Consider the following 22,574-nt stretch of genomic DNA (forward strand, 5'->3'; position numbering starts at 1 on the left):
GGCCTTGTGTTCCTAAAAACAGCAGTAACACTACCAGTGCTTCTCTTCTGCTTCCTCCACTCCAGCACCATGGGAGAATAAAGAAGACCAACTTCCTGAAGAAGCACGAGAAGGTGAGGGTGGATGCAGGGGGCAGCAGACCCAGTCTCTCTCTCTTTCTCTTTCTCTGCACACTGACGCTCTGACTCATGTGCTCCTGGTGCTTCTCTCACTGATCTCCCTCTCTCTGCACTCTGACGCTCTGATTCGTGTGCTCCTGGTGCTTCTCTCACTGATCTCCCTCTCTGCACACTGACGCTCTGACTCATGTGCTCCTGGTGCTTCTCTCACTGATCTCTCTCTCTCTGCACACTGACGCTCTGACTCGTGTGCTCCTGGTGCTTCTCTCACTGATCTCTCCCTCTCTGCACACTGACGCTCTGACTCATGTGCTCCTGGTGCTTCTCTCACTGATCTCTCTCTCTCTGCACACTGACGCTCTGACTCGTGTGCTCCTGGTGCTTCTCTCACTGATCTCTCTCTCTCTGCACACTGACGCTCTGACTCGTGTGCTCCTGGTGCTTCTCTCACTGATCTCTCTCTCTGCGCTCTGACTCGTGTGCTCCTGGTGCTGCTTCTCTCACTGATCTCTCTCTCTCTGTCTCTCTCTCCCCCCCTGCCCCCCCAGACCAGCAATCACCTGCTGGGGCCCAAGCCCTTCCCTCTGGACCGACTGCTGGCCATCTTCTACAGCATCGTGGACAGCCGGGTGGCGCCCAGTGCCAGCATCTTCGCCCAGGTCAGCCCGGGCCCCGGCGCGCCCTTGTCTTCTCCTCCCTGCGCCCTGGCTGTACCGCTTTTGTCTGAACCCTTTCACCAGGGCTCCGAAATGATTGCTCGCTTGGGGTATAAAGTCAGTTTGTGCACCACTCAGGGAGTTGCGTCAGCATGCGTAGGCTGCAAAAGAACAGGTAAAGGTTTATTCCATGCTGTAAAGAGCAAAAAAAGGAAACAGCGTTTTGGCTGAAGGTGAAGAAGGGGGCTCCACAGTCGAAACATTGTTTCCTTTCTTCTCTTTTTAGCGTGGAATAAATCTTTAACTTGTTCCTCCATCTCACCTCTGTGTAGAAACCCAGCTGCTTTTCTCCCTCTTGTCCACAAGGTGGCAGTGCAGGTCTGTCCAGTTCAGCAGGCTTTGTTGGCGTGACCGATTTACAATACAGGCGTAGGACCAAAGCACGTTTGCATATAACACACAACACACAGAGCATTACTGGGAGACGGGCTCACTGCTTATGAGGCTTTGCTTCAGAGGTTGCGCTTGTTGCGCAGTATAATCACTGTGGTTGTGTGCAGTATGGAGTGGTATGTCCTAGTGTGTGTGTGTGTGTGTGTGTGTGTGTGTGTGTGTGTGTGTTGGACGCGCACATCACTGTCAATGTGGGACGGGATCTGAGAAAATGTACCCACCAAGGTAAGAACTCCCGACAAAAAGGCAGTGTGTGGGCATTCCTCTGGTGTCAATCACTTTTCTTCATAAAACAAACACCGTCTTTCAAATCTTGCATTCCCAGGAACGTTGGTGGACCAGTAGGGTCCAGTAGGGTCCCAGTCCTCTGTAACTGAGTTTCCTAGCCAGCGCTCCGGGGGACATGGCTGTAAGAGGGTCCTCATGAAGAGATGTTAATCTGCTCGTTGGCTGTTAAAGATCGCACAACAGTTCTCGTGAGAGCAGGGGTGTTAACCCAGGTGTCCTGGCTCCGTGCTGCTCTGGGCTCCCCGGGTTTCCCCCGTAATTCAGGGGGTGGGACGTCTTCGCCCTCCTCCCCCTGACCCGCTGTCCGGCCCCCCTCTCCCGCGCGCTGATCTTGGTGATGAAGGAGGTTGTGAGCGCTGTGGAGGCGCCGATACGAGGGGTCTCAGCCGGACGTCCCGCGGGCAGGTGAGCTTGGGGGGGCTGGGGTGTTGATGGCCCTAGCATGGCGGCCCCCTGAGGGGCCAGCGCACAGCACCAATAAAGTACACCTCGATCAAAACCTTCATGCGCAGACTGAAGACTTTTGTGTGTGAAAGAAGCCCCGAGTCGGGAAACACAGCAAAGAAAAATCCAGATGTAGACTGGTGTGGGAAGGGAGGGCAGTGGTCTGACTGGTTAGTAAAGGGTGGCGTGGGCCCAGTAAGCCGGGCTGTGTGACTGGCCTCCAGGCTGTGCTCTGTGCAGGCGCCCTGGCACTGAGCTGTGTGTTTGGATTAGGCTCATTAGCTAGATAAGAGGACAGGGCTTAGAGGGGCGAATATCTGTGTAAGTTCTTCCCACTCCCCCTTCTGTCTTGGGACATCAGCCACCCTCTCTCAGCCATGTCCGTTGTCCTGGCTGTGGTGCCGGTCAGTCCCTCCCAGTGTCCAGATTCTGATATCCCTTCCGCTGGAGTGGGCTGCCGACTCATGGGGTTACTGAAGAGCCTGTCGGCTCCCAGGCACTGCATGAGTTACACCTTATGCGTAAAGAAACTGTAAGTATCAAAACAAACAAGAGACTGGTAGTAAAGTACCAGTAAGGTCATGGTGCAGGAGGGACTGGTAGTAAAGTACACAGCGGTCATGGTGCAGGAGGGACTGGTAGTAAAGTACCAGTGAGGTCATGGTGCAGGAAGGACTGGTAGTAAAGTACACAGCGGTCATGGCACAGGAGGGACTGGTAGTAAAGTACCAGTGAGGTCATGGTGCAGGAGGGACTGGTAGTAAAGTACCAGTAAGGTCATGGCGCAGGAGGGACTGGTAGTAAAGTACCAGTAAGGTCATGGTGCAGGAGGGACTGGTAGTAAAGTACACAGCGGTCATGGTGCAGGAGGGACTGGTAGTAAAGTACCAGTGAGGTCATGGTGCAGGAAGGACTGGTAGTAAAGTACACAGCGGTCATGGCACAGGAGGGACTGGTAGTAAAGTACCAGTGAGGTCATGGTGCAGGAGGGACTGGTAGTAAAGTACCAGTAAGGTCATGGCGCAGGAGGGACTGGTAGTAAAGTACCAGTAAGGTCATGGTGCAGGAGGGACTGGTAGTAAAGTACCAGTAAGGTCATGGTGCAGGAGAGACTGGTAGTAAAGTACCAGTAAGGTCATGGTGCAGGAGGGACTGGTAGTAAAGTACACAGCGGTCATGGTGCAGGAGAGACTGGTAGTAAAGTACCAGTAAGGTCATGGTGCAGAAGGGACTGGTAGTAAAGTACACAGCGGTCATGGCGCAGGAGGGACTGGTAGTAAAGTACACAGCGGTCATGGTGCAGGAGAGACTGGTAGTAAAGTACCAGTAAGGTCATGGTGCAGAAGGGACTGGTAGTAAAGTACACAGCGGTCATGGTGCAATAGAGACTGGTAGTAAAGTACACAGCGGTCATGGTGCAGGAGAGACTGGTAGTAAAGTACCAGTAAGGTCATGGTGCAGGAGAGACTGGTAGTAAAGTACCAGTAAGGTCATGGTACAGGAGGGACTGGTAGTAAAGTACACAGCGGTCATGGCGCAGGAGGGACTGGTAGTAAAGTACCAGTAAGGTCATGGTGCAGGAGGGACTGGTAGTAAAGTACACAGCGGTCATGGTGCAGGAGGGACTGGTAGTAAAGTACCAGTTAGGTCATGGCACAGGAGGGACTGGTAGTAAAGTACCAGTAAGGTCATGGTGCCTTATTCAGTAATGGAAAGAAATGAGTTTGTAGTAAAAATAATTTTAGAACGGTGAAGTTACTGTTGTAGTGAAATCACGGTACTGTACTTACGCCCACAACCTACAAGGTTCTAAGAATAATGACTACAATTCCTTCTGTTAGAGGAGCGTGTGCACAGCATGGGGGGGGCACCCCCAGTACTCCAGGGGCGCGGTCTTGTGGGTAATTCAGGTACTAGCAGTTAAAAACTGCAGCTGACGAAGAGCCTCAAACCAGGTGATCCGAGTGTGCAGTCCAGGTTCAGTAATGAGGATCGGAGACGGAATGAAAACCAGCAGGGCCCTCAGGCCGGAGTCGTCCTATAGAACCGTGAAAGTCGTGATCACAGCGTACTGGTAAAAAGAAGGCCAGCAATTATTGGAAAAGGAACAGGACACTTTTTCAATGAGGGGAAAGACCCCATTAAAATCCCGCAGTGAGGACTGATCGTCACCACTGTAGACCCCAGCCAGCGTTGTCGGTTTGTCCATCTGCCTTAACTGAACCCAGCGGGATCTGGAAGCTTGCAGTCAGGTTGTGTCCAGCTTGCAGGGGCTATGGCACGGATCAGACACTAGGTGGCAGTGTGCTCCAGGCAAGAGGGGGAGAGAAGGGCCCAGCTACGATCTTGCTGTCTTTTCTTCCTCTTCTAAAGGCAACGGCTCTGAACTTCTCCTTGTTTCTTCTGGCTCTGGCTTGTCTGTGTTGACGTGGAGGATTTATGACTCCTTTTAGTGCATTGACCAGGGCAGAAATAGGTAAACGAGTAGACACTGACGGAGGAATCCAAGTGCTGTATCACAGCTGCGTGGCACGTTGTGTACTTGTGCTCTGTGTGTACCGAAGCTCACTCCTGGCATTCCTCGCCCGGGTGTTGTGCGTGACTGCCTTGCTGTTCTGAGGAGGCGCTCTCCTCTGCCCGCACAGCTGTGTGTACAGTGAGGGACTGCGGACAAGTGGCGGCGCCTGGCCTCCGCCAGGCAGGGCAGGGAAACGTCTTGACTGGCTCCCAAGGCTGTGTATTACAGGAGGCTCATCGGGCACTGCAAGAGCACACTTGATACCACTGCACTGCTGTGATTCTGACTCACAATGGCACTACCAGTGACCCACACTGCCTCCCTCCCTCAGCTCTCCCAGTGACCCACACTGCCCCCCCCTGAGCTCTCCCAGTGACCCACACTGCCTCCCTCCCTCAGCTCTCCCAGTGACCCACACTGCCCCCCCCTGAGCTCTCCCAGTGACCCACACTGCCTCCCTCCCTCAGCTCTCCAAGTGACCCACACTGTCTCCCTCCCTCAGCTCTCCAAGTGACCCACACTGCCTCCCTCCCTCAGCTCTCCCAGTGACCCACACTGCCTCCCTCTCTCAGCTCTCCCAGTGACCCACACTGCCTCCCTCTCTCAGCTCTCCCAGTGACCCACACTGCCTCCCTCCCTCAGCTCTCCCAGTGACCCACACTGCCTCCCTCTCTCAGCTCTCCCAGTGACCCACACTGCCTCCCTCTCTCAGCTCTACCAGTGACCCACACTGCCTCCCTCTCTCAGCTCTCCCAGTGACCCACACTGCCTCCCTCCCTCAGCTCTCCCAGTGACCCACACTGCCTCCCTCTCTCAGCTCTCCCAGTGACCCACACTGCCTCCCTCTCTCAGCTCTCCCAGTGACCCACACTGCCTCCCTCTCTCAGCTCTCCCAGTGACCCACACTGCCTCCCTCTCTCAGCTCTCCCAGTGACCCACACTGCCTCCCTCTCTCAGCTCTCCCAGTGACCCACACTGCCTCCCTCTCTCAGCTCTCCCAGTGACCCACACTGCCTCCCTGAACTCTCCCAGTGACCCACACTGCCTCCCTCTCTCAGCTCTCCCAGTGACCCACACTGCCTCCCTCCCTCAGCTCTCCAAGTGACCCACACTGCCTCCCTCTCTCAGCTCTCCCAGTGACCCACACTGCCTCCCTCTCTCAGCTCTCCCAGTGACCCACACTGCCTCCCTCTCTCAGCTCTCCCAGTGACCCACACTGCCTCCCTCCCTCAGCTCTCCCAGTGACCCACACTGCCTCCCTCTCTCAGCTCTCCCAGTGACCCACACTGCCTCCCTCTCTCAGCTTTACCAGTGACCCACACTGCCTCCCTCCCTCAGGTCTCCCAGTGACCCACACTGCCTCCCTCCCTCAGGTCTCCCAGTGACCACACTGCCTCCCTCCCTCAGGTCTCCCAGTGACCACACTGCCTCCCTCCCTCAGGTCTCCCAGTGACCACACTGCCTCCCTCCCTCAGGTCTCCCAGTGACCCACACTGCCTCCCCCCCCTGAGCTCTCCCAGTGACCCACACTGCCTCCCTCCCTCAGCTCTCCCAGTGACCCACACTGCCTCCCTCAGGTCTCCCAGTGACCACACTGCCTCCCTCCCTCAGGTCTCCCAGTGACCCACACTGCCTCTCTCAGGTCTCCCAGTGACCCACACTGCCTCCCTCCCTCAGCTCTCCCAGTAACCCAGAGTGACTCGGCTCATACCACAGCACGTTCCCTCCCTCGTTGTGCCCAAGTCTCTCAGCTCAATCATACCACCCTGTCTCTTTTCTTAGCGAAGCGTTTCTCATACATTATTGAATGAAGTTTTTTTATGACTCTCAGAATAAGGTAGAAGAAGAGATCCTTTAAATTTTTAATATTCTACATGAAATATACATGATCTAGTTCTCCTCAAAGTACTGGCACTAAACCTTTAGCAGATCATGCTGTCCGAAACAACTCTGGCATGGAAGAACTGGGAGCTAGGAATGGAGGAGTGTGGAGGGGCGGAGGAGAGGACAGAGGAGTGTGGAGGGGCGGAGGAGTGTGGATGAGGGGAGGAGAGGGCGGAGGAGTGTGGATGGAGGGGAGGAGAGGGCGGAGGAGTGTGGATGGAGGGGAGAAGGAGAGGGCGGAGGAGTGTGGATGGAGGGGAGAAGGAGAGGGCGGAGGATTGTGGATGGAGGGGAGGAGGAGAGGGCGGAGGAGTGTGGATGGAGGGGAGGAGGAGAGGGCGGAGGATTGTGGATGGAGGGGAGAAGGAGAGGGCGGAGGAGTGTGGATGGAGGGGAGGAGGAGAGGGCGGAGGAGTGTGGATGAGAGGAGGAGGAGAGGGCGGAGGAGTGTGGATGAGAGGAGGAGGGGAGGGCGGAGGAGTGTGGATGAGGGGAGGGCGGAGGAGTGTGGATGAGGGGAGGGCGGAGGAGTGTGGATGAGGGGAGGGCGGAGGAGTGTGGATGGAGGGGAGGAGAGGAGGGCGGAGGAGTGTGGATGAGGGGAGGGGAGGGCAGAGGAGTGTGGATGAGGGGAGGAGGAGAGGGCGGAGGAGTGTGGATGAGGGGATGAGGAGGGGAGGGCGGAGGAGTGTGGATGAGGGGAGGAGGGGAGGGCGGAGGAGTGTGGATGAGGGGAGGAGGAGAGGGCGGAGGAGTGTGGATGAGGGGAGGGCGGAGGAGTGTGGATGAGGGGAGGAGGGGAGGGCGGAGGAGTGTGGATGAGAGGAGGAGGGGAGGGCGGAGGAGTGTGGATGAGGGGAGAAATGAACTGGAAGATGCTGGGGGTCAGGGGCAGGAATCCAGGGCTGACTCCCTGCACCAAACTCCTCAAGGAAACACGTCACTGTGATTGATCCTCGGCTGTCCTTGTGACTGTGCCATAACTTCCCGCGCTCGTCACGTCTGTAGAATGCCGTTAAGTAACTCGGTAGCTCATTCATACCACCAAGGTCAAACCCATAAAACTGAGGGGGGCTCATTGCTGTGCCCCCGGAGCTCTGTGCTCTGCATGTGACTGGAGTTCCAGTCTCTCACACAGCTGTGCAGGTGTGCTGGGACACCAGGTGAGCTGCCTCCCTCCCTGTTCCCCTCTCCTCTATCTCTCCTATCGCTGCCTCCCTCCCTGCTCCTCTCTCTCCCTGCTCCTCTCTCTCTCCTATCGCTGCCTCCCTCTCTCCCTGCTTCTCTCTCTCTCTCTCTCTCTCTCTCTCTCCTATCGCTGCCTGCCTCCCCTCTGTCCCAGCTCTTGAGAGATGTGTTTGTCCCTGCGGCGTGAGGGCTCGTGTTTTGGATTTAGTGTCTGTGTTAGTACAGTGTGCTTGTTGGAATGTGTTAGAATGTGTGTGCGATTCTCCAGCAAGTCACTTCATCTTCCCAGTCATCTGAAGACCATAAACACCCCCCAGCCCATCACTGCTCTCCTGGGCTGACCCTCAGAGAGTGCAATTACCTTGTAGTGCAGGGGAGAGGGTTAAATCACTGCAAGGAGATCCATATATCCCGTCAGTGGGCTGCAGTTGTAGACTTGATTTGTTTCAGTGCAGTGCCAGGAGAGGGTCAGTGATGATAAATCAGCATCGTTTATCACGTGTTTGACCAATTTCCCATCAACTTGCAATCACGCTAGCTCAATGGCAGGGCTTTGGTGTTCCTTATCACCTATAAAAGGAAGAGTTCATGACCTGCTTTTAGGTTTGTCAGGATTATTCTGTTAATAGTGTTCAATATTCGTCATGGGCAAAAGAACAGTTTGGTGTGCTGTGCTCGCCCCTGCGATTATAGAGAATTCGGTGTTCGTGTTGTGAGCTTAGACATCGCTTCGCACTGTGTGGTTGGTTTTGTCGATTTATTGTCATGTTTGTGTGCTGCGCTCCGGCTTGTCTTGCTGGGAAGCTCTGTTTGTTTAGTTTTTCACGTGTCCAGATGCAGCTCTTTCATGGGGCTGCTGTCTGAGCTATACTGTGCTGCAGGGGAGTGTCGCAGCCTGGGTCTGCTCTTCCAGGGTGAGGTGTAGACGGTGAGGTGAAGGAGGGGTAGGGCTGGGGTGGAGCAGGGGCTGATGTGGAGTAGAGGCGGGGCTGGGAGGGGTGGAGTAGAGGCGGGGCTGGGTTGGGAGGACAGACTGAGGTGGAGTAGGGGAGAAGCTGAAGTGGAGTAGATGTGGGGCTAAGTGTGGTGGAGAGGCTGAGGTGGAGTAGGGGTGGGGCTGGGTGGAGTAGGGGTGGGGCTGGGTGGGGAGGAGAGGCTGAGGTGGAGTAGGGGAGGGGCTGGGTGGAGTAGGGGAGGGGCTGGGTGGGGAGGAGAGGCTGAGGTGGAGTAGGGGTGGAGCTGAGGTGGAGTAGGGGAGGGGCTGGGTGGGGAGGAGAGGCTGAGGTGGAGTAGGGGTGGAGCTGAGGTGGAGTAGGGGAGGGGCTGGGTGGGGAGGAGAGGCTGAGGTGGAGTAGGGGAGGGGCTGAGGTGGAGTAGGGGAGGGGCTGAGGTGGAGTAGGGGAGGGGCTGAGGTGGGCAGGAGTGGGGCTGAGGTGGAGTAGGGGAGGGGCTGAGGTGGAGTAGGGGTGGGGCTGGGTGGAGTAGGGGAGGGGCTGAGGTGGGCAGGAGAGGCTGAGGTGGAGTAGGGGTGGGGCTGGGTGGGGAGGAGAGGCTGAGGTGGAGTAGGGGTGGGGCTGGGTGGGGAGGAGAGGCTGAGGTGGAGTAGGGGTGGGGCTGGGTGGGGAGGAGAGGCTGAGGTGGAGTAGGGGAGGGGCTGGGTGGGGAGGAGAGGCTGAGGTGGAGTAGGGGAGGGGCTGGGTGGAGTAGGGGAGGGGCTGGGTGGGGAGGAGAGGCTGAGGTGGAGTAGGGGAGGGGCTGGGTGGGGAGGAGAGGCTGAGGTGGAGTAGGGGAGGGGCTGGGTGGGGAGGAGAGGCTGAGGTGGAGTAGGGGTGGGGCTGAGGTGGGGGAGGGGCTGAGGTGGAGTAGGGGAGGGGCTGGGTGGAGTAGGGGAGGGGCTGGGTGGGGAGGAGAGGCTGAGGTGGAGTAGGGGAGGGGCTGGGTGGGGAGGAGAGGCTGAGGTGGAGTAGGGGAGGGGCTGGGTGGGGAGGAGAGGCTGAGGTGGAGTAGGGGTGGGGCTGAGGTGGGGGAGGGGCTGAGGTGGAGTAGGGGAGGGGCTGGGTGGAGTAGGGGAGGGGCTGGGTGGGGAGGAGAGGCTGAGGTGGAGTAGGGGAGGGGCTGAGGTGGGGAGGAGAGGCTGAGGTGGAGTAGGGGAGGGGCTGGGTGGAGTAGGGGAGGGGCTGGGTGGGGAGGAGAGGCTGAGGTGGAGTAGGGGTGGGGCTGGGTGGGGAGGTCGGAACAGGGGTTGAACCTTGCTGTGAGTTTGAATCTCCCAGCCAACTTCCTTAGCTTGTCATATACATGGCTTTTCATCATGTTTCATAAAGGATTTCCGAGAGCTTCACGGGCAGGAGAGGCAGCCTCAAGCCTTCCTCATCCAGGCTAGCTGAGAGGCAGCACCGCCCTCGGGAGCCTGTTTTTCCCAGGCGCGGGGTTGGTAGGTGGGCCTTGCTCTGATTTTCCCTGGGCCTGTGCCTGTGATTCGTGCCCATGCTTGGCTGACGCTCGGAGGATGTCAGAGATGAATCTGCTGGAAAGTTTTCCGAGACGCCCTCTGCTGAAGCAGATCATCGGTGTCATATTCTCCACCCCCCCCGTCTCTCTCTGGTGCGGAGCGAACAGCTTGTAAAACAGGTTAATTTACTCGGGCTCGTTATTCATGTCTAATTATGCAGCTCATTTGTGGCTGATCAGATTGCCGGGTTTTGAGAGAGGTGCTGAACAATCTGCGCTGAGAACCGCAGAGAAATGCAGATTTGGTCCGCCGTCGCCTGTGAAGAACACAGGACTCGTGGTTCCCTCTCTCCTGTCTCCTCTCTGTGTTTCGCTTCATTTCAAGGGTTTTTGTTGACCCTTCCAGTGCTGCCCAAGCACGACAACAGGCGGTTCACTCTAGCGGCGACAGGTCACTGGCCTGCAGTCCTCGGAACAAGTGGATAATGCAGAATAGTCAATAAGATTAAAATACACGGTCTTCTGATCAGCCGGAAGAGAACGTTAAATTGAAATCAATGAGCAAATATTCACATGATCTTCACAGTGTGGCAGAAACAATGGTTTCATTCCTACAAGTCCTGGCAGCACAGTCAAAATCAGCAGACACGTCAGAGCCGGTGGGAAAGAGCTTTCTCTCCTTCGGTCTTCTCCTCCCCACACTCTCTGTGTGCTCTCTCCCCCTGTTCATCGCTGCGCGTCTTCCTGGGCCCCGCCAGCGGGCGGCGTGCATAGATCTGGGGATCTGCGCGGGTTCCTCTCGGGATCCGTAGAGCCGCAGTCGGGATCTCCTTCGCTGCTCACTGACACAGGCTGACAAGCACACACAGCACACACCACACACCACACCACACAAACAACACAAACACCACACCCCCCATCACACACACCACACAAACAACACAAACACCACACACCACACCCCCATCACACACACCACACAAACAACACAAACACCACACACCACACCCCCCATCACACACACCACACAAACAACACAAACACCACACACCACACCCCCCATCACACACACCACACAAACAACACAAACACCACACACCACACCCCCCATCACACAGTGAACATTCGGGGCAGGAGTGGAAAACATTCCCCTCTTGGCTCGTGAACAGGCCGTTTGGGGAATCTCAGTCATTAGCAGCCAGTCGTTAGCGACGTGCCTAATTAAACTCATCTGCAGGCTGCGCTAATCTACTGAGATGACCTTGACTCCATGTCAGGATGCTGCTTGTGGTTGTTTGCCTGTTGGTAGCAGTGTAGGTCGGATTGCTTGTGCCTGCTCAGATGAATTCAACTCTCCAGCTCCAAAGCAGTGTGGCAAGGTCATGCTCCAACAAAACGGTTTACAGAATAAGCGGGGGGCTTAATCAGAAAGAACATTTAGAGATCATTTTCATGCATGGTGTTTGCATAGCTGTTTTACTGTGTATGTAACAGAACTTACAGTACTAGTTAAATGCCTATATGAGAACAGCTCCAGCATACTGTATTAGGGCTATAGTGTTGTAATTCAAACTCAGAAGAGCGTTATAGGCATGACCAATGAATTAGTGTTGGCAAAGCAATAACATTTAGGAGAACATTTACAGAATTTAACAACATAATCATATTAGACATTTATAAACATTTACAACATAAACTATTGTAAGACTACATATAAAGTAGGATTTATGTTTTCTAATGAATTAGAAGCATTTTGATGTGTTTGAGCTGTAGGCAGTGCAACGTTTTATGGCATGTGTCATGCAATTTTAACTTCTGGAGCAGAAAATCAATATTATTTTAACCTGTACGTCTGTGTATTCAGATTTACTCAAAAACATGTTAACAGGAGCGTCCAGATTTTTACTTAAAAAAAACCTGCAGCTGGTCATCCTGAAACTGAGCCAGCTACTGCGTGTTTAGAGTGTCTCACTGTGCCAGCACGCAGTGTTGTCTGCAGCAAATGAAATTCAAAAAGGCTTGGAATTCATGACTGGCCAAACACCTGGCAAATGACATTTAATGCAGACAGATAGGGGCCCAGTGGTTAGCGTTGCTGCCTCGCAGAGCTGGGGACCTGGGGTTCAGTTCTTGTCCTGGGGTGCTGTCTGTGTGGAGTTTGCATGTTCTCCCCCATGCTTGTGTAGGCTTCCACTGGGTTGTCTGGTTTCCTCCCACAGTCCAAAGACATACTGGTAAGTTAAATGTCTTCTGGGAAAATTATCTCTGGTGTGTACTTGTGCCTGTGCCCTGTGCTGGACGGGTGTCCCATCCAAGGTGTATCCTGCCTTGTGCCTGTTGCTTGCTGGGATAGACTCCAGCTACTCCGCGACCTTGAATTGGATTAAGCGGTTAAAAATGGATAAAGAGCAGATTTGTACAGTAAAAACATGAGCTATAGGTACAAAATAGGAAACGCTGAGCTAGAAGAGGCTACTTCTGAAAAAGACTCGGGTGATAGTGCCAACATGTCACTTACACCTTCTAGACAATGTGCTGAAGCAAAAGGATGGTATTTAAAAAATTGGTCAATCCACTTGTAAGGACTCATTTAGAATATTGTCCAAAATTATATTCATCGTGCTAAAGAGCTCCTACACTGACAGGCTGCAGGGGACTGAACCTTTTACGTCGTGATCAGAGAAAACAAGGACCTGATACAAGTATTCAGAATCCCTCAAGGCACTGACAGTCATCCCAGTGGATTTCTCCTGGGAAATGAACAGTGAACCACAAACTTTAAGGATTTCTCCAAAGGGAAAGCTCTATTAAACTGAGGACAGGAGGCACTGCTTTACGCAAAGAGGTGTGGGTGTGTGCAACAAGCTACCCAGCCACGTTTCTTTGGAGAAACATCCTGATAAGATTCTTGGATGAGTGCAATGCCAACTGCAAGCTGGCTCGATGGTCCTAATGTCCTCCTCTCGTTTCCAGCCCCTCTCGTGTTCGTTCAGAGAGGCCTGCAGGAGCGGGAGGATGTGTGGGGTTGTGCTGGGACGTCTGTGAAGGCGTCTCTGACTGGGGGGCGCCGATGACCCCGTCTGCTTGAAGAGAGACTCCGAAACGTACAGTGAGCTTGTGTGGAACCGCGTGACTCCTGTGGGGCCCCAGGCCAGGGCGCAGGAGTCGCGGACAGGTAGCGCGCGGTAATTGGCGTCGTTGTTGAAGGCACCCGAGGGAGTCCGGCTCCCGCCGAAGGTTTTATTTGCGCCGAAACGTGTCGGTGTCTCTGCCCGAAAGGTCCTGTCGTTGCGGGACATTAACGTACACCCCCGAGATGCATCTCGTTTCTCACCTCTGGACCGATCCCAGAGTAGAAGTATTTTAATTTGATGGCCAAGACTGTCCACACTTTTCTAAATGAGAGGGGAGGCGCATGGGACACTTCACTTTTAGTATAACATCCCTTGATCTACAGTAACTTCTACACTTGCAAGTGTGTTTCCTTACGTTCCGTTTGCCTTCTTGAGTGCTTATCCTCATTGTCATTAAAGATGAGAGCATCATCTGCCAACTGTGTGCCCAGCCACGAATTTAATCTCAATCTTTTTGAATCTCTGTTGGCCGATCTTCCCATTTTGGCGTCATCTGCAACCTCGGCTAGTTTGCAACCTGTGCCCGAGTCTACGTAGATCAGTGATTTAAATTAAGAGGAGTACTGGTCCTAGTACCCATCCCTGTGGCACAGCACCCTAGTTGAGTATTCACCCCTCTGCTTTCTGTGCATCGATCAGTCATCAGTCCAAACACGCGTTTCCCAGAATCTCTACTGCCCGTAATTTAAGAGTGTTTCTTTTATGGGGATTGTCAAAGGCCTTCTGACGATCAGAACAGACTAAATCCCAAACCTTGATCTGGGGGCATGAACGAACTGGGACATGTAGGCGGGGAGGAGAGAGACGTAGAGTAAGAGCTGGATCAAGGCGAGATGGAGGACAGACCACTTGTAAAGAGAGAAGAGAGGGAACGGGGTTCAGTCACGGAGCAGGATCACACTAAATGCCTCCTGTAAAAGCCCTACACACACAGTTCTGTGAAAACAACCTTTACGTGCAGAGAAAAATACCAAACCATGCAGGCAGGGCTGAATTAGGCAAAACCCACTGCTAATCAATATACAGGAGACAGCAATAAAATATCGATTACATCTAAAAAGAGCAGTAACCAGAACGCCTACCACACACAGCCAGCTGGTCCTGAAGCTCTCTGACACTAACCAGCCTCAGGACAGCACGGCTACAACACCACCAGTCACAGCACAAGCCAATCAGCCAATCAACACCACCTCACCCACAGGGACCCACCATTGCAGCACAAACTGGAATGTTACTGGGCCACAAAACGACACCGCACACTGGCCGAGTAGCTGACCAGGGTGACAGAGAACAAGGAGGACCAGAGCGAGACCAAGTTCCGACTCAAACCGTGGACCTGGCTGCCCAGAGAGGGCAGGCTGTGCTCCCACTGCCAGCACGGCGAGGCACACACTAGACACAGATGCACTCTCTGGCGCACTGTGAGAAATACTCGGGGATCAGACCAGCCTTCTTCGCAAACTTGAGTCAAAGCTTGGAATTCCAGCACTGGGGTCCTGCTGGGGGAGGAAACTCAATAGCGGTGGTCTCTTACAGCCCACAGGGGAGCAGTGAGCCTCTCTGGTATTAATGTCTTTGTCCTGAATGGAAAGTTTTGGTTTGCCAACGCTGATTCTTAGGTCATGCCAGTAAAACGTTTCAGCATGGCGAGTTAGTGGAGGAGATGAGATAGGGGAGAAAGACGAGTAGGGATGACTGCTTGTGGTGGACGCAATCAGCAATCACAGAGACGGTGGTGGGGGGGGAGGGCTGATGAGGGGAGCAGATGACGTGTCGGAGCGACTGCGTCTGCGCAGGGGGCACAGCTGCTCCTAACCCCTCCTGCAGGGGGCGCCGCTCTGTGCAGGGGACCCGATGGAGGGGGAGAGGGGGAGACGGAAGAGAGAAGGAGACTGAGATGGTCTTGGGGTAAAGAGGGACCTGCAGGAGGGGAGGGGAGGAGGAGGCGGCGGGGACACAGGGGTTTGGCTGAACACTCCCAAGGGAGGAGGCTTTAATGAAGCACCAGGCTCATCCCCAGATCGACTCCAGTCTATTCCGCGGGAGGTATGTAAATAGAGCGATCCCTGGCGGAGGTCGTCGGGTGCCCTCTGACCCCGTGTAATTAAGGGCAGGAGGTGGCTGGTCTCCTGGGGGTCATTGCATCATTGGCTGTGCGTTGGCAGCTGATACAGCCCTGCAGAGAACGTCTCCAGCTGCTGTTCCTGTTTCACGCCTCCCTCTCTCGGATCTCCCCCCGGGGTGGAGCTAGTGGGGTTGGGAGGGCTTGGGGTCACCCCACAGAGGAGCCGCAAAGCTCGTTTCAGATTGATACTGCAATTAAAGGAGAGCCCCCCCTGTGGACCTGTGGGCCTGTTGAAAGGGCTGGGGGGGTCCCCCCATCGCTGGAATGGCGCCCCAGACGCCGCGGGCTGCTGTCCTCTGCCCGGGCCGTGCGAGCCGTCGGTGGCGAGATGCGGGAGCGAGCCGGTGTGGGTGCCCGTCTGGGGCGTGCGGGGTGTCTGGCCGGGGGGGGGGGAGGCCTGCCAGATGATCTGAAACCGGGGGGAGGCGTCCCTCGGTGTGTTTTGTTTGAAAACAAGCCCGAGCAGTCTGCGGGGACGGAGGGGGGGGGGGGGGGGGCGTTTCGAAATGAGATTTGTGTTTATTTGAGCTTCTCGCTCAAGGCTATCTCTCTCTCTCTCTCTCTGTTATTTTTTCCTTCTCGTCCGCGGCCTCTCCCCTCTCTCGCCGGAGCCTGTGGGTGGTCAGCGGTGCTCCCGTCTTCGTTCATGGGTCTACCTGGCTTTGCCTTTTTTCTCCTTTTGTCTGGTTTTCATATCCCCCCGCTTTCTCGCACGGACCCCTCGACTGCTTCTGGCTTCTACCCCCCCGAGGAGCGATGAGACCGAACTGCTGGTGTTCCCCCCCCAGGCGTGGTCTGCTCTCAGTCCAAAGCAGTTTACTCGAGCTTTTTTTTTTTGTAAAAAGGCTTTTGTTTTTTTAAAAAAAAATCAGTATCTTCAAAAGATTTGCAACTGCTGCGATGTACAGAGTTTCATCTTGGCGGCGCCGCGGAGTGCCAAAGACATTGGGATTCTGCTTCAGGGTTGAGGAAGGCTGAGCAGCCGAGATGTGATTGGAATATAGGAAAACACGGACAAGAGGGGCCACTTGGACCTGGTCCAGCCTGTTACATCCAAGGAAAATGGATCATTCTTGAAAGAAACCAGGCTATCTGCTTCAACAACATGGCTGGGTAGCTTGTTCCATACTCCCACACCCCTTTGCGTAAAGATGTGCTTGCCTCCTGTTGTCGGATTTAAATGCTCTTCCACAGAGTTTCCACTTGTTCCCTCTGGTATATGTGTTTGCGTAGGTGATTTTCTCTCTTCTCTTCTCTTCGGGGAACAAAAGTGAAGCTAAACTTGCTGTTTGTGCTGGTATTAAAATTGTATTACCCAGGACTACTAAGAAATTATACAATAATATATCAAGTAAATACGAAGAATCCTATAAATGCAGTAAGAAACGGCAAGTCAGACACATGGAATGTGGCTCTGCGTGCATTGGAGTTAGTATCAGTATTGCGACGTTAATCTTTTCTGATTTTACATGATTTGTGTCCATCATGGTCTCCATGCATGTGTAACCCTGCACTGGAGGTGTCAATGTGTGTATACATGGACATGGGTGTGTGACGGGGGGGGGGCCTGTGTGTGATGGGGATGTGTGAGATGGGGGCCTGTGTGTCTGTGTGTGTGATGGGGGGCCTGGGTGTGATGGGTGTCTGTGTGTCTGTGTGTGTGATGGGGGGCCTGGGTGTCTGTGTGTCTGTGTGTGTGATGGGGGGCCTGTGTGTGTGTGTGTGTGTGAGACGGGGGGCCTGTGTGTGGTGTGTGACGGGGGGCCTGGGTGTGTGACGGGGGGCCTGGGTGTGGTGTGTGTGTGTGACGGGGGGCCTGGGTGTGGTGTGTGTGTGTGACGGGGGGCCTGTGTGTGGTGTGTGATGGGTGTCTGGGTGTGTGACGGGGGGCCTGGGTGTGGTGTGTGACGGGGGGCCTGGGTGTGTGATGGGTGTCTGGGTGTGTGACGGGGGGCCTGGGTGTGTGACGGGGGGCCTGGGTGTGGTGTGTGTGTGTGACGGGGGGCCTGTGTGTGATGTGTGTGTGACGGGGCCCTGGGTGCGTGGCTCTGCAGGTCCTGGCTCCCAGTGTCTCTCCCCCTAAGGCTGGTGTGGCGGTCTGGGGTGGAGCTCTCACCTGCAGTGTCGACAGCTCCTAGTGAGCGATTTGCACAGGAAACCCTCGCGCTTCCGAGCCGGAGAGGAAATAGCAGACTGCCTGTCGAGAGAGGGCAGGAGTAATGAAGTATCGGTCTGTGGTGTCCGCCTTCAGCACACAGAGCCCGTACGCAGGCCGCGCTGCTGCCACGGCATTTCAGCAGACCTCCCGTCTCGCCCCTTCACCTCATCCCTCTCCCGGTCCTCGCTGTCGGCCTCTCTCCTGCTCTCTTCTCTTCCGCGCCGCGTTCCTGCGCTCTCCGGGGAAGATCAGCCAGAGGACAGGTGGGGCGTGAGTTTGATAGCTAATGGGGTGATAAAAGAGGCGGGGTGGGTTCGGGGGCTGCTGGGAGAAGAGGAGGTCGTCCAGGTCGAGCCCCCCCCCTGCACGGTGCGAGTGTTATCACCGGGGGCAGTGTCTGCTGCCCGGTCTCTGGGGCTCCTCAGTGACGCCCTGTCCCTGCTGATAGCGGTGGACTCTGCACAGCCTCATCTCTCACGTCCTCCCAGCACTGCAGCCCACAGGACTGCAGGACGGCTGATCGTCCCCTCTCCCCTCTCCCCTCTCCTCTCTCCTCCCCCCTCTCTCCTCTCTCTCCGCTCCTGTATCCTTGCTCAGCTGCTTGTGTGATTCCAGCTTGCTGCTTCTGCCCTTTGACCTTTCTAGCCTGCAGTGACACGGCGCCGACTGGGATGGAAGTCCGACTCTGACTGTGCAGCGGATTGAACCGTTTCGGAAACTTCAGCCTCTTGTGCGAACTGTACAGTTCTTCAGCTCTCTATGTGCCCATTCAAATTCAAACAAAATTACCTGAAAATACATCGCACTTGGCGCTGGCTGATGTTGAGGATCCGGTAGTGGGTAAAACCTGGAATGGCTCCGACTGCTCTGCAATGGGAGTCTTTTTGCCACCCGTGCTGTTAGGTCTCCAAAGCCTCCCCAGGTTCAGCTCTGAGACCCACTGCAACAGAGTAACAGAACGTGAAAGAAATGAAATGAGGCGTGCTGATGATGGTATAGACGGCGAATGAAAGTAAAAACCGTAACCTGGCTCGGGGAAGCTCCATAGCTGTGGCGTGTCTTAGAATTGAAAGTGCCGAAGTCGATCGGGTTTGCTGGTTGAGCTCAGAACCAGCAGCAGGCTCTGTTTCCAGACCCGTTACTGTGCCTTGAGCGGAGACGTGCCCCCTGATCTCCTGTCCTGAGCACACTGCCACACTGCCACTGAGCTTGTTCATGTCCTTCTGCTCCTGCTTCCCCTGTAGAGTCGTGTGCACTGGCTCCGATCTGACTATCTGAACAACAGCCTCTTCCAGGCCTCCAGGGCCGGAGAGCCGGAGTTTTGTTTTGGCTGCTGTGTGTCGCTCAGCCTCTCCTCTGTGGTCTGAGCCTCTGGGCCTCTTGCCCCCTGTCCCGTTCGGGGATCGAGGAGCCTGGAAACAGATGGATGGTGGGGATTTTCCTGGCCTGGACCGGGGGGGGAGGGGGGACGCGCACTGTGGTGCTTTTCTTTTTGCGGGGGTGACAAGTCCGCCCTGGGGGTGCTGGGGAGATGAGACCACAATGATTCTCTTCCTGTTGAAGAGCATCCTCTGACCCCACCCGCCTCAGCGGTTTGTGGTGGTGTGCTGAAATGTAAATAGTTCCCTTTTGCTAAACTTCTGAACCTTATTATTTGAAGATGCACTTGCCCCCTCCTTCTGGGACCCTTAACCTCATTTTTTGACGTGACTTTAAACCGGGGGAGTCCCATCATGCAACTGGATGAGCGGACCTGCAGTGCCTGGTGCCTGCTGACTGGTGCCCCTGTGTTGGATTTACTCCTCCAGGTAACTTGCCCAGATTAAAGCCCTGGCACAGCGGTGCCCTCCTGCTCGTCTGCGCCGGCACGGCGCCCTGGTGCGCTGCTGGCGCGAGAGGCCGGGGCGGCTGTCCCGCCGCGCTCCTGGCCCTGGTGCAGACGACAGGTGACCCAGCAGGACGCGCTGGGCCGGGCCTGCGCGGTCCCGCCCGTCTAGCGCCGGACTCCCCCACCGGCTTCCTGGAAAGCGGCTGGCGTCTTTCCCAGGCCGTGCCTGTGTCCACTCCCAGTCCGCTCCAGAAAGCTCTAGTGCGGAGTCTGTGGTGCGCAGCTGCGATAGACGGACCGAAGGGTCTGGATCGGTCAGCACGGCCGCCGTCGGTAACGGGTCGGCTTCGCGCAGACACCTTCACGGGCGCGTGCTCGCTCAAGGCACCTGGCAGGAGGACCGACAGATCGGCAGCGTTTTAAACGCCAGCGTGGGTTCTGGAGACGACCTGCTCCAGGTGGGTCTGGCGCGCTTCGCGTTCCGTTGCTGGTGACTCCCCCGCTCCGGGGGTCCCCGGCAGGCCCGAACAGGGGGGCTTCACCTGCCTGACGGGGGCGCGAGCAGCCCCTGGCTCCCCCGCGGCGCTCCCCCCCGTCTTGCTATTAACGGCCCCTCGTCGGCAGCCCGCAAGCCCAAATTAGGAGCCCGTGAGTGATGAGCCGACAGCCCCCCACCCCCACCTCCCCTCTCGGCTCCCTCTTTGTCTCGGCCTGCGTTCCGCCTGGCTTGGCACGCGGCCTCGGCGCGGGCAGATTGAGGCACACAAAGGCTCGAGCACAACCTTGAGGTGGAAATTAATAACGATAAAAATAATTACTGCACCCCCCCCACACACACACACACACACGCGCGGACGCACACACCTCCTCCTCCTCCTCCGGCCGACCTAGTTTCCATAATGGAGGGAGATGGCCCCCAGTCCCTCTCCTCTGTGCGCTGCTGTAATGGGGAGACGCGGAGCGCAGGTTTAATGGGGACAGGCAGCGTGCTGTGTTTTAATAGCGGTGTAGTGCGCTTTTAATGGAAGCGGAGAAAACGCACTGTTTTAATGGCAGCGCCGTGCGTCTTGTGGCGCTGTCCTGTGGAATTGAGCTTTTTCTGAAAGGAAGACCAGAACCCGCGAGGAAGAGGGTTTCTCTCGCGGTCCGATGACTTCTCCAGTCCCCTGGCCCTGGCGCTCTTTCACAAGAGAGCGCTTTCTTTTCGGCACGCAGTGAACGCCGCGAGGGGGAGAATCTTGGCCCCTTTAATCCACTGGATCCCTTGATCGGGTACATCACACAGGCCAAGCTCCTTCTAAACCCAGCCCCTCCGTCAGGAGCGCGGGCAACACAGTCGTATCTTCAGGAGAACTCTCGTGCCACGCCGGCAGACACGTCTGACTCTTTTTAGTTGAAACTGGCTTCTTCCTGAACGCCACAGGGAGTGTGAAAGAGAGGCGGGGTCCCGTAGTACACCCGTCTGTTTCAGGGCTCAGGGCTCAGGGCTCAGGGCTCAGGGCTCAGGGCTCAGGGCTCAGGGCTCAGGGCGTGAGTCTTGCCGCGATGCCCCTGCGTCTGTTCTCACCCGGGGCGCTGCCTTGCCTTTCATCGCCAGCTCTGCCCCCCCGCCCCACCTCGCTCCTCATTCTCGTGCGCACCGAGCCCCAAGCACCGCTCTTGCAAGCAGTCTGGGCCCCTCGGGAGTTTGAGGAACATGCCTTTTGGTTTCTAAAAAACCAGCCTCCCTGATCCTCCCATCACCTGCTTAACGTCCTCACAGGTACAGTAACACACACACACACACACACACACACACACACACACACACACACGAAGGCCTGGTCAAAGCTCAGGACCAGTTCCCTGTCTGCACTGGACAGCCCTCGTATCTCCTCTGGCTTGCTTTGCTGAAGCCCTTTTTTACAGCTGTTTGCGTTAATAGAAGTCAGGGCTGCCGTGATCATGGATCGCTACTGCATAAACAGTGCTGCACTGCTGCGATGAATCCTGTTGTGTTATTTAGCCTTTATCTTCTGCCGTATTTGTCATGAAAACGGAAGCTTTTGATTGCCACGGTAATATAAAACCAACTTCCACTGTGGGGGGTTTATCTCTGCTTCCCGTGCTTCCTGGATGGCTCGACTGCGCCTGGTTCGGGTCGCTCTGTGATGACTCTGAGCTCGGTGGAGCAGGTCGGCGAGGGGGGAGTGCTGTCCGAGCCCGCTCTGTCTGTCTCTCTCTCAGATCTCCTCCCTGGTGACCCTCCAGCTGCTGGCCCAGGTGGGCCACGACGACCAGGTGGACGCTCCCAAGTACAAGTGCGCCGTGTCTCTGGACTTCATCCGCGCCGTGGCCAGGTAACGGGCACACAGACCCACGGGAGCCTGCGTTTTCCAAATCGGACTCGGGAAAACGTGTCCAGCGAAGCTTTTCTGTGTCCCCCCCCCCCCGGTGCCTTTATAGTAAGACCCGGTGAAGCGTTAATGAGCATTCATTCGGTTGTTAAGGAGGACGCTCTCCTGCTAATGGAGCTGTTTCCTGCGTCTCCAGTGTCCCCTGAATGGGTGACACTGACATGCCTGTCGTTATTCCTGGCACATCATATCCTAAAGCACAGTTTTCCGGGCCCGTGAGTTGGCTCGAAGCCCCAACACATTGTTTGCCAGCAGATGTCGAATTAAGTGCAGTCTGGGGGGCTCGCTGGCTAGTTCGGCGGGCAAGTCTTCTGAATTGTACCTGTTAGGAATGGATGAATCTTTATCGCCTGTTAAGTCTGCTCCTCTAACGTCAGGTGGTGACAGTTTCATCCCGATAGCCTCCTTAAACCACAGCGGGTTTACCGTGGGATCCGGGACGAGACCTGATCCTTACGGAGCGTTGTGGGAGAGCAGTCCTGTGGAGCCATCCCGAACACAGCAGGGTGATCAGCGGTATTGGGGTGCCTTGCGCGCTGCCCTTTCCCCTGTCCTCGCTGGCTTGCGCGCGGGCGGGCTGCCGAGCGAGCAGGTGTGATCCGCAGGCGGGAGGGCGGAACAGACGGCCAGGCTGTGCTCTCGCGCCGGCGGCCTGGCGGCCCGGCAGCCTGCGGGCAGCGGACGTGTCTGCACGAGGCATGCGGGCACGCTGCGGGCGCGGGGGCCCCCGGCGCGCACGCCCACTCCCACCCCTCCTCGGCTCCTGCAGTGCGCAGCGCAGACAGCCTGCACAGGGCTCCTCGTCCACTGTGCAATCTGACATCCTCTGTGTGCCTGTGTGCACTGGGATTAGAGAACGTGACCCTGTTAGTCTGGTAGATCACAGGAAAAAGTATTATTATTATTATTTGGTTGATGCTATTTAATTCAAA

The 22,574-nt window shown here is 55.9% G+C and overlaps 1 protein-coding gene across 3 annotated transcripts in view; it reads left to right on the forward strand.

Annotated features, from left to right (window-relative positions):
- orc5 (origin recognition complex, subunit 5) overlaps positions 1-22,574 on the forward strand; it is a 41,860-nt gene that overhangs the window by 16,133 nt on the left and 3,153 nt on the right. For 2 of the 3 annotated variants that reach the window (XM_069192633.1, XM_069192634.1), the window contains exons 12-14: positions 66-113; positions 668-778; positions 21,473-21,585. In XM_069192633.1, coding sequence (XP_069048734.1) covers positions 66-113; positions 668-778; positions 21,473-21,585 — 272 coding nt within the window. The remainder of the gene's footprint in view (positions 1-65; positions 114-667; positions 779-21,472; positions 21,586-22,574) is intronic. The other variant, XM_069192635.1, reaches the window with a different exon arrangement.

The sequence above is a fragment of the Lepisosteus oculatus genome, chromosome 7, assembly GCF_040954835.1.
Source record: "Lepisosteus oculatus isolate fLepOcu1 chromosome 7, fLepOcu1.hap2, whole genome shotgun sequence".
Lineage (NCBI taxonomy): Eukaryota > Metazoa > Chordata > Actinopteri > Semionotiformes > Lepisosteidae > Lepisosteus > Lepisosteus oculatus.